Genomic DNA, 16,073 nt, shown 5'->3' with positions numbered 1-16,073 from the left:
CAAACAAGAGGACAGCCGCATGTAGCTATGATGATGTTTGCTAGTTCACCTTACATGCATTAATGTAATAACGTGGTTAGCCTACTCAACGTAAATTACATGAAGCTACTCACGCAGAGAAGAACGGCTGCTGCTGCTGCATCATCATCCTCATCATTTCTGCTACACTGGCAGGGCGGGGCCAGGACTCTCCTCTTCGGGTTTTTGGGGGATGTTGCTAACTCCGGGTCCGATAACAGGCACCACACCCGCAGTAGATGCGCTCGGTGTGAGGTCTCGCAGCAAGCTATCAAATACGGCGCATTTCTCGGCTTTTAAAAAAACGCTATGCGTCGCCAGGTGTTTCATCAGATTTGAGGAGTTGCCTCCTTTGACAGTATCACAGTATCAGCTTAAAGCACTTGTTGCTGCTGAGTTTGCATCTTTTGCTGTGAAGTACAGCCAGACTTTGACCGCTTCGCCTTGGACATTTTTAATCTGTAGCTCTGCTCTAAAAGAACATACGTACCTGGACCCGCCTACTATCCTCGGAAACGTAAAATGATTGGCTAGAATCTAAAGTGTATCACAGCTCAGGGAAAAAAAGCACCGAAATAAAGCACCGAAATGTGCGCTGCTTTTCGGTCTGGTTACTACCGTTTATGACAGAACCGATACCGGTACCCATCCCTAGTGGTTGCTGGGGGTTGCTGGGTGAAATTAGTCTCAAAGAGAGTGCTTTTGACTGCTTTGCTAACAGTTTCACATGGAGGTTTTTGTTCCATATACAACTTTGGGAACAATTTCACCTGCAGACTACAAGCAACCTCCCACAAACGCTCTCCAATGAGTCAGAAAATATAAATTTAGGTGTGTGTATATGGGGCTTAGCAGTTGATTTCACAGTGACAGGAACCATTCACAAATGATCAGGGAATTTCCCTAGCAACTGGTGGTTGCCAAGCACTTGCCAACCAGTCTCTAGGCCTGTGTGACTGGGACCTAATGTCATGATCCTGGGTCCTTTTGACCCAGCGTTTTGTGTTTTCTCTTCGATTTTGGTTCTGTTCTTCCTCTGGTTAGTGTTTACTCTGTTCTGCCCGTGTGTTCCTGTATCTAGTCCGCGTTTCTTAGTTTGTGTCCTTTCATGTGTAAGTTCCTGTTTTATTGTGAAGGTCTGCGTCTTATGTGAGTGTTTTCAGTTTGCCTCCCTAGTCTCGTCATGTTAATCACTCCCAGCTGTGTGTAATCTCCCTGTGTTCTCTGAGTGTATTTAAGTTGTGTTTTCTGTCTTAGTTGCTGGTTCGTCTGTGTTGTTTCCCCTCGTCTCCCCGTATGTATTTCCTCGGACCTCCCTGCATCTTCGTTTCTGGTTTGTGTTGTTAGTTTCCCCAGTTTCGGTTTCCGGTTTCATGTTCACCCACCATTGCTGTTTGTACCCACTCCTGTAAATAAATACTCACCTGCACCAGAGCTGCCGCCTTTTGGGTCCTTTCTCCAACTCCACACGGCTTGCCCCGGCAAACCGTGACACCTAAATTGTTTCAATATTGCCTTTTTATTAAAATCTATAAAATATAACACAACTATTAGGGTAATTTTTGCATATTTTGCTTCTTTAGCGTCACGGAGCAATATTGGTTAACACTTCGCCCTAGACCCCAAAAACAAAAGCAATTAATCAGTTAAATCTAAAAAGTATTATGAGAAAGAAGTGGAAGGTAAAACTATTCAGCCAGCCTTTCAGACTGTTTCCTCTGTATTTGTTGACTATGTTTTAAAATTAATTTGAATTAATTTGAAGCGTCATGAAGGGATGCAACCAGAACTACTTTCCATGTATTAAAGTTTCCTTTTAGCTGTCTGTCAAACGTGAGAACTAGTTGTGTTTCCTGTGTCGTATATGCTACCATTACCAAATTCAATTAAGAATATTTAGAGAAAATCTTGCGTGCATATCTTAATGTTTGACATAGCATATACTCAGTCTTGCGTGACCACACCCGTGCTCATGGCGACAGACAGACCGCAACATAAACGGTGCGTAATGGAAAGTTTTAGTCTCTTAGCAAGCACATCTGTCTATTTACGCCCATGTTTCACTTTACGTTGCGCTGAAATTTACCTGGATGACTCACTCGGGGGTTGCTCAGCTGCTGATTTGTTTACAATACCATGAGGTGGCAAAATTACACACATTTGTCTCCTCAGATACTGCTGTTAAAAATATTCTGCTAAAGGTTTGAGCACTAAGATTCAACTTCTTTACTCAAGTAGAAGTACAGGCTCTGGAGTGTAATCAAGCTTTGGAGGACATTGCTACCAGCTCACTGAATCTAATGCCATAATAGTATCATTCAAAATTAATAATAATATAAGGGAATACACAATTTATTTAAACTTAAATACCAATTCTAATGAATATACTCACCTTGAACATAATGTTATGAAGGACACAAGTAAAGGCAACCAAAGGAAATCTAATAAATGACTCTACTTGCTGTTGCATTTATTGTAGATGGATGATTTTGCTTCTTCAAGTAAGTATAGCCAGGGGTTAAAGTGGGATTTGGCAGGTGACATTGGTTGAAGTGGTAGAGCGTGGGAAAATGAAAAACTTAGAAATACATTTTGTGTACATTTTGTGATCAGCTGACCTGTGCTGGTGTTTTATGTTGTGATCGGCCAAATGAATTATTAAGATATAAGCAGATCTTATAAGAGCCATCGTCGCTGATTCTCCAGCTTTGACAGCATAGATCTAGTATAAAGGCAGAATTCAGTGAGTTAATCTAATCAAAAACATCACCTTAAATTTAATTTGATTTGTGCAACCTTGATGTAACATAACACTGTCCATGAACATCACAGCTGCTCCGCACATTCGATTCAGTTCAGTTCAATTTTATTCATGCAGCGCCAAATTACAACAACAGTTGTCTCAAGGCGCTTTATATTGTAAGTGCCACAATAATATATTACTGTAAACTTCACCGCAATCCTGAAAACTAACCAGTTTAGCCTGCTCTCTCCCTATGCAGCCTTTAAATAATAACAAGTCAGTATACTTCAGTTTCTTTGAAGTATACTGACTAAGTTTTTTTTTCCCCTTCTTGATTTCTTACTCTTTTTCATATTTGTCACATTTAAATGTTTCAATTCATTAAAAGTAAAGATAAATGATGATTTCATTTATTGAAGGAAAAAAAGCTGTCCACACCTACATGGCCCTATGTGAAAAAGTAATTTCCCCATAAAGCTAATAACTAGTTGTGCCACCCTTGGCAGCAAGAACAGCATTTAAGCATATGTGATAACTGGCAATAAGTCTTTTACATCACGGTGGGGGAATTTTGGCCCACTTCTTTGCACAGTTGTTTTAATTCCATCACATTAGAGGGTTTTCAACTATACAGACGTGAATTTATTGGTGTGTTTTGAATCATTATCCTGCAGCATAAGCAAAGTGCACTTAAACTTTAGAGCATGAACTGATGGATATTCTCCTTCAAGATTTACTGGAAGAGTTCATAGTTCCATCATTAATGGCAAGTCATTCAGGTCCATGTCTGACGGTGGGTATGATGTTCTTTTTATGAAATGCTGTGTTAGTTTCACACCAGACCGAAATAGTGCGAAAAGTTCAAATTTTGAGTTTGCCAGTCCACAGACAAGACGGACCTCCAAATATTTACCCAAATTTTTGTGCCTTTTTCTTTGTTCTTCTTATCCATAAATCATTAACACTAACTGTGAGTGCTGTTCACCACTGTTCCACGTTTTCTCCATTTATAGATAATGGCGCTCACCGCGTTTCACTGGAGTTCCAAAGCCTTCGAAATGACTTGGTAACCTTTTCTCAGCTGTTCTTGAGTTTCTTTAGATCACTGGATTTTAGTCTAGTTAACTCAAATATAGTGAACACATATGTAACAAAGCAAAAATCAGAAAAGGGACAAATACATCTTCCCAATGTGTTTGTATTGATATTACAAATATTCATATTGGAAGATGGATCAAGTCAGAGAATTTTTTAATCCTAAACCACTCTTTGCCATTTTGATTAGATAATACACGTTCCCCAACTGGACGAGTAACAGCATGAGTGAAACTCTGCATAAATGGTGTTTGAGTTTTACTCTAACAATAAAGCTACAATATGATCTAACACAAGCCTGAAACTGCTGGTTTTCTGTTAAAGCTATTGAGAGAAGACACAAAGTGATGAAACTCCACGTTTTCCTTTCTTTTGAATGCTTTGTAACTCCCCATTGCCTTTATTTCCTCCCTCTGACCCTGTCCTTGAACTCTTCTTTGTCTCAGTGTCTGTTCCACTATAAACTTGTCCTTCCTTACTTTGCTTCTCACATGCTCCTTTATGTGTGTAATTCTCTAGATATCTTATTGCCCATATGCATCCCGCCCTCCAATATTGCTGCCTCTCCCTATCCCTTGATGTATCTGATTCCTTCCTCTCCATCCTTCTGTCTTCATCGCTGTCCGTGGCCAGACAGGCATTCTTGCCTCTGGCCCTCCTCATGTCTCTATGCTGCTGTGGGATTTTTAGATGCTCACCAGGAAGGGGGAGTTATTACCAGAGCCGAGCCAAAAGATTAAACACTTGTCACGAGAAGATTGTTGAATGTCAAGGTCATAAAAACTAGGGTTCTGGAAAACATGTTAATCATTGTGTTCATCCTGACTTCAAGGCTTGGAGGATCAGCCTCCCACGTCCACTGGTCCAGTGCAGGGAGAGGGTGGGTTGATTGGGGATGGGCCCATTATGTGGAGAGAAAGAAAGGGGGTGAAAAATGGAGAGAATGGCTTTCACTAACAAAACTGTGATGCTCTGACTGAGGTTTTGAGTGACTTCCAAAAAACTGTCATGTCTTGAACTCGGCTGGAATCGAACAACCAACATTTTTAGTAAGATTATAGAAAGTAGTTGAGCAGTTTGGTCAGAAACAAAGTTATAAAACTTGCTTAATACATCTCACCGACAGCTGAGAGAGTGAGTGAGCCAAGATTTTAAATCTTATTGAACAAATTCAAAGCTGTCTGGTACTTGTTATTGTGAGTTCAAGAATTGTCTCCTCAGCGGCTGTGGTCTGAGAACACTTCGGCTTCATATTTTGCTCTCAGAAGAAGGTCCAGCAGAGTTTGGCGATTGTACTTTAAGAGAGAGTTGACTCTACACTGGCGCCACTGTGACTTAAGTGTTTGCTTAGATGATCACATATTACTAATTGCTAAATGAACTTAAGTGACAGAGTCGAGGCCACTCTCCCTCCCATTGATCGCTGGTCGGTGCCCATATACGCCATCATCCATTTGATTAAACCACTTCCACTCCTTTTAGTTCGCCCCAGCAATCACTTCATGTTTCTCAGGGGTTTTTGGCACTGTGTGCTGGTACCCGTGATCGGCCATCAGCTCAAAGACCTCCTGGCAAACTACCAATACTACCATCAGCCACTAAACACAAAAACATCTCATATTTTCATATCAACTCAGCTTACTAGGAGCAGGTACTGAAAAAGTTTCACCTAATGGAAACCGAGTGGAGTCAAGCCAGCCTAGAAGGTATAAGTGGAGGAGGGCTGCTGGTGTTCATGCTTTGTATCACAGGCGAATCACTCACGTTGTTCATTAATAAACAGTTTTGTTGCATGCTGACATTAATCTGATATTTCCATTGACAGTGGAATAAATTTTAGCCCTGTTTGTACAAACAAGCTTCGATTTGCTGCTTTTGCTTCCAAATTACTGCTGGAATGAAAGTATTGTTTATATTTTAGGTTCCTTTCACGAACGCCACAATGATTCAGTCTTTCTATTATGATGAATCAGTGTTCGACTTACTGTAAGACATCATGTGACAACAGTGGAACGGTTGACGTCGCACTGCAGCCACGTCTTTGCTTTGTCTCAGGTTTACCCGTAAATAAAACATGACTGTGGAACAAATGTTGTCAAGAGATGAAATTGAATGTGTTGCTGCACGAAGTTTCGGCAACAAAGACTTTCAGGTCCAACAGTATAGGAAGAGCCCTGGGATTCTTGGAACTGTTGTTCAGTATTTTGGTCGCCCTTAAATGCCCCGGGGCTTTGTTGCATTGTGGGAAGCTGTGACTTAAAGTCAACATAAGTATGTTATTGCGCCTATATTCTGCCGGATACACTGTCAGCTTTTATTTGTATGTATTTGTATTTGTATCCTCTTGACACAACACTTTGACATCTACTTCTCTTGAGTAGTTTAATAAAAGTGTAAAAGTGAAGCCATATGCGGACACAAAGCCCAGTTATTCCAGTTCCAAGAAAAATTCATTCCACAGGAAATGCTAATAGAAATCCTGTTGTCCTTGTGTTTGGTGAATATAAAAAAGTCAATCACTTTAAGGCTTCTGAAGCAGAACCAGTATATATATTATTTTATCCCATAACAAAACATTTATGTACGCTCTGACTTCAGCAAGAGTTGGGAAGAAGAAAGACCCTCTCCAGTTAGAGTCTATGGATTTTATCAGAAAATGGTTGCGTAATTTTCCCCAAAGACGAGAAGATAGTGGTCTGACCCTGTGCTTTGCACCTGCAAAGATGCACTATAGTGCTCAGATCTGCTTGCTGTTAGGCACAGAAACAGCCATGTACTCAGGAAGTTACCTCTGGCTTTTAACTGTGAGAGTAAAGATGAACACTGGGTCAAATTCCAGGAGCAAAAAAAAAAAAAAAAATGGAGAGACAGATAAATGAGAGACAGACGGAGAGAAACAGAAACCCAGAAAGCACGAAACAGCAGGATGAAGATGCTGGCTCTTTGCCAGTTTGTTCCCTTTAGTTCCAACACCATGGCTCCCCTCTTCCCTGATATTCTCAAGATGCCCTCGGCAGACATACAGAAGCTTTTATTTTACAACAGCTGATGGCAAAAACAGCTGTGCAAAATAGAGTATATTCATAAAGAATCATTTAGGTGCTGTCCTTTGGATGGTTGCTTATCAATTACCATCCCCTACTGCCGTTGTCATTTACAGTCCTCTAACACTGCAGGCAAATGTAACTGAAATGTTTGCAGAAAGCCCAAAGCTGTGGTTTATTTAAGATGTTTTTTGAACTCCTGAGCCAAATGTTCAGCTGATTGCCAGCATGCCTCTCTATGGCTGCCAGTACCATTTAAATGAACGCTCGGTCTTTTGATAGCTACTCATTTGCAGAGGAATACATTTTAAAGTTGTATGTGCTGTTACCTGTGCATAGTTAAACCCTTACATATTTTATTGTTGGACATATTAAACTGATCGAGTGAATTCAAGTTCATGCCAGCTCCACATTTTGCACACCAAATGTTATTTTGTTCTCCATATCTCGCATCGTTTGTCATCCCTGCGACGAGTAAAGTACTTTAGCAGGTTATGTGTGCCTGCATGTGTGACACTACCTGTCTCGTTCTCCCCGTGTCCTGTGGCTAAAGCAGCAAAGTTTGGTGTTTGAAGTATGTCTGATTTACAGCAGGTGCTATTGTTGTCCATGTAAATGTCTTTTTAACATAAAGACCAGGGGGCGGTGAGGAACAAGGGTGCAGAACAGTACGCCACACAGGCTTAAAAAAATGGCAGCATCATAGTAAATGGAAAACTGAACTATCATTAAACTCCTCTAATATAGTTTGGTTTTTGTTTCTGTTGGTGGTGGCGGTAAAATATATATTTTAAGTTAAACAATTAAATTCACTTGAGAAAATGATGGCTCTAAGGTTAAATGGCTTTATGCAGACAATTTGAATTACAAATTGGCAAAACTAATGCTTAGTTAAGACAACTTAAAAGGTAAAGGTCACATCTGGTATCAAGAATCACCAGATACAACCTGACAAACCAGGAGAGTGACAGAAAAAAGTGTGACAAACTGGGAACAAGTAATAAACAATTAATAAATAAGATAATATGGTTACACTGGTAAGATAAGTGTGAGACAGCAGTTTTTAGAGAAAGCTTTTAGCATGATGATAATCTTAAATTGGCAGCAACTGAAATCAGGAAAAGCACAAATGCCACAGAGAAAACAGAAAGAAGAAGTCAGCTGATCCAGGGTGAAATAACTCATTGCTTTGGCTGAAATATGGAAGAAATCCACACTTTTAATGCGTAAGAGAGTCCAAACATTCTTTTAATTTTGGTGACTGCTGCACGTTTGCTGTGCCAAAAAATAGGAGTTTTAACGTGTTTCCAAGAAAAGACTCAGCCTTCCAAGAACCTTTGGGGAGTGTAATTTAATTGTTATTTTAACACTGCATGACATCATTTTACGTGACAACAACTCGTGGCAGGTTGTTGTATCGGTTTCACATGGCAGCTAATCGAAACTGTGACACGTGATTTTCCTTCTGTAGCTGAAACATCGTGAATGGAAGCAGTGTAAGGATTATTTCGAAGCGTTATGTTATCGGCGAGTGTGTCGCTGTGAGGAGAAAAGTTCAAACTCTCTTACAACAGTGAGTTGTGACAAAAGACTTTCATTTCAAACTTTCTCCAAAAAGCAAAACTCGTTTAGACTGAACACGAACTAGTCCAATTTTTTAAACACTGATAACATTTTTAGAGGAAATAAATATATCTTCAACATTTGGATGTGTGTTAAAGGAGAGAGCACGTTGACCTGGCGGTCATCCTGCCTGATAATTATTTCCAGTGGTTGACAGCAGGAGGAACTGTGCTCCACTGGGTTGATGAAAGACACAGAAAAGCTGTTTACCTTTCTCTGTTTTGCTCTCGGCCTCTTTTCTCTCCTCCTCCCTCTATCTCTGCCGCTGTCAGTCTCTCTTTCTCACCCCCTCATAATCTATGGCCGCTGTCATCGCTCTGAGAGAGCGGCGTGTGTTTGTTTGACACGCTGCTCCTGCATATCTTTTAACAAGGACATGTCACTAATAACTAATGTATCACACAGACAGGAAGACACCCTCGCTAACTGTAAACTAACCCCGGAGTGATGGCAGGCGATGCTCTCGTGCCTTCTTGTTTCACACGAGTGTGTAATGCTGTAAACTGTAGTCTGATCATTAGATCATCTTGTGGACTAGCAGAAAAAAGAAGTGTTACAAAGTCAGTACCAGTAACTGCGTGGCTGGTTTCCACTGTCTTTGGCTACATATGTGGTCTCTAAAGTCTTTTTCCCTTCCTGTTGCCCAATGATTAGTTTTCTAGGTCACAACCCGGCAGCTGTGTGACTAATGTCATCTTTTCCACTTGCTTTCATCAACTTTGGCAGTCTGGTTTGACCAGGTAGTGCCATGTGGTGCGTGGAACCCCAGCATGTGAAAGTGATGGATGACTCAAGAGAAAATGGTCTTGATTTACAAAGCTGGCCAATCAGCTTATTGTGAAAAAAGGGAAGCTCCTTATGTTGATGGATGAATCATAAAAGAATATTGAACTACGGTTTTGTTTATCCACCAGTGTATTAATACAGCATGTGTAGTGTCTGGAAATATGAACCATACAGGGTCTGTCCTTTCTCTGGTTTGTGGTTTAACGGTTTTGGAATGCCTCTGTCATTACTCGGCCACAGGACTCTCTCCTTCTAGCTTTGCTGCTCTTCAAGGTACAACATTTTACTTTTTATCACTGCTGCAATGATCTTCCTTCTCTAGTGTTTGATGTAGGGTGTTAGCACCTAAATCCTAAATCTAGGATTCTTTTTTCCAGGCTCAATGTGGGCGATGTTTTTAAACTCCAGTGTAAAACGCAGTAGTGCTTACACAGAATCGTAAAACAAACAGTTTAGGGAGGAGATGTAAATCCTGCTCAACGTTCAGGAGAAACACCAGCTTGTGCGTTTGTTTTTCTGTGTATTTGTGCGAGAAGGTCAGAAGGATAGTCAGGCCGATTCTGATGCCGTGCCGAAGTAATTCTGTAAGTCAGAGGTGTTCTGCTCTGACCTGTGTGCTCATGCTCTGCAGTGTTTACGCTCCACCAGCATTAAACATAAGCCACATATTTTTAACATGAGGATCCTTCACCATAGGCCTTGCAAATAGTGAGCGGCACATCAGCCTGGATCAATCAGCTCACTGCCTGTTTGGTCCGGCTCCATGTGTGCAGGGTGTGGGTGTTTAAGTGTGTGTATGGTTGTGTTTATTGAAGCTAAAATACAATACAAAACCAGTAGGTATGTTTTATAAAACTATAGCTGTTTCCATCATCCGTGATTACTTGATTGTTTTACTGATCAGCTGCCAAACTGACTTTTTGGCAGTGTTTGAATAAGTATTAACAGAAGACGTCGTAACAATAGCACAGCGTAAAAGTATTGGATGCTTGTTAAACCCTGCATTAAAAGATTTACACAAGTAAAGGGCGTGGATCTACTTTCAAAAGCTAACAATCACAAAAACAAGAGTATATGAAAAGCTTTGTCTAACCGCAGGAAAGCTGTAGCGTTAATATTTGAGTAAAGAGCAAAACTGCACTGAATACAGTACTCGAGTACTGCATCATTACCTTTTACAAAGCCAACAGCAGAAACATGTTTAAAGAACATTAAAAGTCAAGGACTTTAACATTCTTAGCTTGTGGGAAAATACCTGAAGAGTGATTTAAACTCTTTTAGCTGAGCTGATATTCCTAATGGGAACAGAGCCAGTGACATTTTGATATTTTTCAGCTGTTTGAAAGGTGGACGCTGGTCTGTTCAGACGCAACACTGACCTCTGCTGGTCATAAGTGGTGGATTACAGCAAAACTGGTTTTTGCAAGAAAACTGTAAAATATCACGGAAAAAAATCAGGTTTCTTTTTTGTTGTTGTTGTTTTGTGAAGATTATCATATATCACTAATTGCTTTTTCTAACTTCCTCGTTTCTATAATCTCCTTTCAAAAGGCTCCGCCTCCCACACCAAAGCAGTAAAACATGTTAAGTTAAATATTTATAACACTAATAAACTTGTGTTCCAGCACTAAGCAAGCAAAGTGAAACACCGACACAAGTTTAAAAAATAACAGTAATGCTGTCACACCAGCTTCCACTGACCTCTGTGACCTGCTGGGTGTTTGTCTGGAAGGAAGTGGGTGTTTTCACACACAACGCGACGCTGTGCAAACGAGCCATGAAAACAGCATTATGTGCATGTACACATACAGATGCATGGCACTATTTTCAGTGCATAGGTTCACTATGTAACGAGTAACACTGGATGAGGTGTTAAATGCCTCACATTCCAGTGTACGGAAAACGCAAGCTCTTAAAGTTAAACATGGTGAGTGTGTGTGCACGGCATGAGATAAGGTTAGGTAATGATAAATTGTGTATGTCGGTAAAAAAAGGGTGGCAGGTTTGCGGGGCTGTCTAAATAAACGAAACCGCTTGTTAAGCATGTTTACATTCCTGATTGCTCTGAATGGCTTTTATGCCCATCTTGTCCCTTTGCAGGGCACTTAAACACATACTCCTTTTGAGTCGGAGGTTTGCCTTTAAGATTACTTTTCCTTTGATTTGGTTTGATCTGAAAAACGATAGCTCCAGATGTATTTATGAAAATGTCAACGCGTATTATATCTGACTAAAATAACATTTGCACAAGTATTTAGTGTGTTTTTTGTGTGTCTTTTGCAGAGCTGTAGTTCACGGGGTCCAGATGGCAGGCATGAGGGGCCCGACCTGCATTGGAGTCTGGCTCTAGAGTCCACAGGGGCTCACACTTCAACTGGACACATTCCACAGGTACCCTTAAACACTCACCAAGAGTAACACGTATAAAGCAAGACGTACTTGAGCAGGAGCAAAGAAGTTCAGTGAATCAGAGCAAAAGAGTCCAACTAAGAACAGAACTAATGCCCCCTTAATGACAACGTCAATGATTCTGAATCTTAGATGTCACAAATGCACAGTAAAGGTAAAGTGTTACATTTTCCAAGTGGATTGCTCACTTAGAAACAATTTATCAATCCTTTCATACATTTTTCAGTGCATTTCAATTAGAAAATGTGTGAAACTTTTCACTTTAGACATTCATGTGACATTATCTCAATTGCGTGTTTGTGTTTGGTTTAGGACGTGTGCCCATGAGGTCGTCATCACTGGTCCTGCTCCTCCTGATCGGCGTCCAGGCTGTACTGAACATGGGAGGTGGATTGGCCCGGAGTGCCGGGGCACCCAACCACAAAGTAGGACAGCAGACGGCAGCCAATCACAGAGCAAGACAACAGCACACAGTAGCCAGGGACCATCTTACTGAAGAACACACTTCAAAGCATCATCATAGGATCAGCCACCACAGGACCAAGAGGCCTCATCGGGCAGCTTTAAATGCAAAGGATAGGAGCCCTCTTGTTGGGCGCTCTACGTTGGATTCCCTCCCTGACCCCTCCATCCCAGTGGTGGATCCCAAGCTCTTCTCCAAGAGACGTTACCGTTTCTCACCTCGTGTCGTCTTCAGTGAGGTTCCACCATCACATGATGCCCTAGAAGGTGAGGGCTATGAAATTGATGGAGTTAGAGGGGTGAGGGTAAGGCGCCGAGCAGGATCACGCACCATGCACCGAGGAGAGTACTCGGTATGTGACAGCATGAATACCTGGGTGAGCAACCTGACAAAAGCCACAGACATGTACGGAAACGAAGTGGAAGTGCTGCCCAATGTTACAATCAACAATGTGGTGAAGAAACAGTACTTCTATGAGACCACCTGTCGATCCCCTACTCAAAGGGGTTCTGGAAACGCAAATGGAGGGAAGCCGGGGGGCTGGGGTGGAAAACAAGGTTCCAAATCAGGCAACTCGGGCTGTCTCGGCATCGACAGTCGCCACTGGAACTCCTACTGCACCAACTCACATATTTTTGTAAGTGCCCTCACCACCTTCAATGAACAGACAGCCTGGCGTTACATCCGCATCAATGCCGCCTGTGTGTGCGTCCTCAGCCGGAAGTCTTGGGGAGGAAGACGGGGGCACTGACTGAGGCGGACGCCCGACCACCAGACTATGAACCGAGCACAAACATTTCTCATTAACAGCCACTGCAGCTTTATTGCCAATACTGTAATCCTTTCCCACACATCCAGACAAACACCCCCACTGACCAAAGCATCCAAACAGCACACGTACTTAATGCAAACACACACATCCACACACTCGAACATCTGTCCAGCCCCTCGGCCCCCCGACCCTACCTCAGTCAAAGAAGTCCTGGTTGTTTTAAATTATGAGGACTGCATGTCATATTTATGGTTTATACAGTCAAATATAAAATTATATACCGTATGTGTATATATACAAAATGAATTCAAGCTTTTAATGTTGATGTTATTGTTGTTTTTGTGTTGTTCATGCTGTTATTTATTAAACACCTCAGTACTTGCCCGGTTTGTTGTGTCTGTTTGAGATCATGCTGACCGTCACACATCTGCATGTCTGATCAACTCTGCTTGTTTTAACGTCTTTTAGCTCTTTGCTTTACAACTTTAGTTTCATTGTCTTCTGTAAACCATTACAAAATTCAACCAGCCGTTATAAACAGGTTCGATAAACTTTAGTGTTTAGCTCATGATAAATCCAAAAGCAGTAACCTTCAGGGAAACAAACAAGACACTAAACTTTATTTGATGTACTTGTGTTTTCTTTCTTTATAATCTTTGCTTATATTAAATATTGTAAGCATATTCACATATACAGTACCAGTTAAAGTGGGGACGAGAAATCTCAACATGTGCAGTAACACGGGGCTTCTAACAGTCATTGTCTTCTTTAAATGATTCCCACGTGCAAAAGCTAAAAGTCACAAGCCCAGACACTGAGTCACCTTAAATATTTTCCAAATATTGTTACCACATAATTATTATTATTATTCTATTTTCTTTTTTGTTCTTTTTTTTTAATTCCCAAGTTTCTGGTGACTCATGTCTCTGCATTAAGATATTCCAGCACCCAAAAGCAGAGGAGGCAGTAGAAAGACTTGTATGTGAACATCGATGCCTGAAGGAATGTGATTCATTCCATGCAGGCACGAGAGACGTGCTTTGCATTTTATACACACAGATTTATTAGCTGTGATGTTCCCAGTGTTCCCAGCAGTAGTGGTGACTTCTCGCCAGCTTGGCATACCGGTGTAAACACTACGGGAAGTCTCTGTGCATTTGTACTTGGAAAGAATGAATATTGCATAGAGACAGGTTCACAACTAAAGAAAGAATAGCAAACTGTATCTTAGCAAGGTACTAGGGCCACAATGGGTCACTACAACAGCTTTAATGTTTCTGATCTTTGGACACTGGTGGGAAAACATGCACATTTTTTCATGAGATAAGCTAAATGCAAGCATTTTTTTCACATGTAAATGCAACATCTAATACATTCTTTTTCAATACCTTGTTTGGCCTTAATCAGATTATTAGGACTTGTGCTGCAAGTCAACTAATGCTTCTATAGCATGATCAATTTCAAACGTTTTGATACTCAGCGAGTGTGGCTGTGGAAATGTGAAGCTTACAAAGCCATGAAAGACTCTGTAATCATATCAAGTCAAACATGAACACCTCCGAGGTAAAATCATCTGAAATGTCAGGAAATGGCAATCAAGGGGAACTGAGGGGGAAAAGAACTAATGTGAAACATGTCTGCTAGGCTGGAAGGTTGCACAAAAACCTCATTGTGACTATAAAGAAAGTAGCTTAAGGAAGTAGCCTTGACTTGTTTACAGCAAAGGTGTAACCCTCCAACCTCATCAAAAGTTCAACTCGAAATCTATTGATAAAACAATTCAGCTTTGGAGGAATGTTTGGTCAAAGAGATGAGATGCATTTGATGGTTAAACATAGACTAGAAATGTGCTTTTGATTATGTGACATAGGTGCTGATACAACAGATCAATGTTTCAAGCAGCCAAGAATCCACTATAGGTTGTCCTCACCGTTCTCTCCCACACAACAATGACTGTCCGGCTGCATTTTCCGTTTTCTTTGGGGCACAGTTAGTCTTGACTGAAGCTGTTGACTAAGGGATACGAAGTATTGATTATATTTGAGCTAAAGGCCCCTTGTGATGCATGAACTCCAGTCACCATTTTGCATATTCCTGTGTTGTTTCTTTTTTATTTAGGAAAATATATTTATCACATTCCCTCTCTACAAGACATGTAATCATAACAATAATTCATGGGCAACAGTGAGACTTTGTCATTTGACTTGATGTTGTGTTTTGATAAGATCTGTGACATGCTAATTAAATACACTAACCACAACACACCACCTATCACTGAAATATGAGGTCTTACTGAGGGCAAAGTCCTACGGTCCCGGACTTGGCCCATGCACTCGCGCATTCATGGCTAAAGCCTCTATTTAGGTGAGAATCTGCTACCCTCTTGTGGTCACATAGAGAACTGTACTTAACACTCAGATGAATAGCAGAGAACTTCTCTCACATAACTCTATTTCTTCCAAACAGCGGTTGAATTCTGCACCTCTTTTCACATCCTTGCCAGATACCTGGCTGCACTCTCACCTGCACTAACCCTGCGGGTTCACAGGTGCTTTTGAGCTCTGATCGTGTTGCCAGGAAACCTCATCACAGCAAGGCTGTCTGATCAAAGGGGGTTTTTATGTTAAAATTGTGGCCTCAAAATACCTTTCACTTTGGAAAGAGCTGCTAACAGGCGGTCTGCTAACCCTGACATATTTTCCTTTGAGTTTGCTGCAGTTACTGTGAAGTTATACAAGACACTTGAAGCTTAAATCAGTGTCTCAAAGGAGAAGCAAAAAATCGCTTTTCTTTGATGAATCTTCTTTATGTGCACTTTTCTGAAATAGATTGACGTCATAGAGGTGAGCACGACTCAAAACAGTGACTCCATTACATTTCCATCACTGCACACATGCTATCGAAGAGTCTTTGAACGAAGCCCATTGTAACATGCATTTGGCAGGGTGCAAACTGAGTGAAGCCACAGAAAATTCATTCTTGGTGTGACCAGCAGATGGCGCTACGCTGCCGGGGATAGACAGTGTTTAAACGTGCCTACAAGTTTGGTGCTATGAGAGTGTTGAACATCTCTTCATTAATATGAAATATAAAATAAATGACAATTTTGCGTGAGGCTGC

General features: G+C 41.1%; 1 protein-coding gene across 2 annotated transcripts in view; it reads left to right on the top strand.

The window, feature by feature from the left end:
• ngfa (nerve growth factor a (beta polypeptide)) overlaps positions 1-13,204 on the top strand; it is a 19,937-nt gene extending 6,733 nt beyond the window's left edge. For both annotated transcript variants that reach the window (XM_005732495.1, XM_005732494.1), the window contains exons 2-3: positions 11,593-11,700; positions 12,031-13,204. In XM_005732495.1, coding sequence (XP_005732552.1) covers positions 12,042-12,932 — 891 coding nt within the window. In that variant the 5' untranslated portion in view covers positions 11,593-11,700; positions 12,031-12,041 and the 3' untranslated portion in view covers positions 12,933-13,204. The remainder of the gene's footprint in view (positions 1-11,592; positions 11,701-12,030) is intronic.
• Positions 13,205-16,073: the final 2,869 nt, after the last annotated feature.

The sequence above is a fragment of the Pundamilia nyererei genome, unplaced genomic scaffold (assembly GCF_000239375.1).
Source record: "Pundamilia nyererei isolate P.nyererei 1_Seehausen unplaced genomic scaffold, PunNye1.0 scaffold00047, whole genome shotgun sequence".
In the NCBI taxonomy this organism is placed as follows: Eukaryota; Metazoa; Chordata; class Actinopteri; order Cichliformes; family Cichlidae; genus Pundamilia; species Pundamilia nyererei.
The sequence above is the reverse complement of the archived record's forward strand: the minus strand, read 5'-3'. Positions and strand labels throughout refer to the sequence as shown.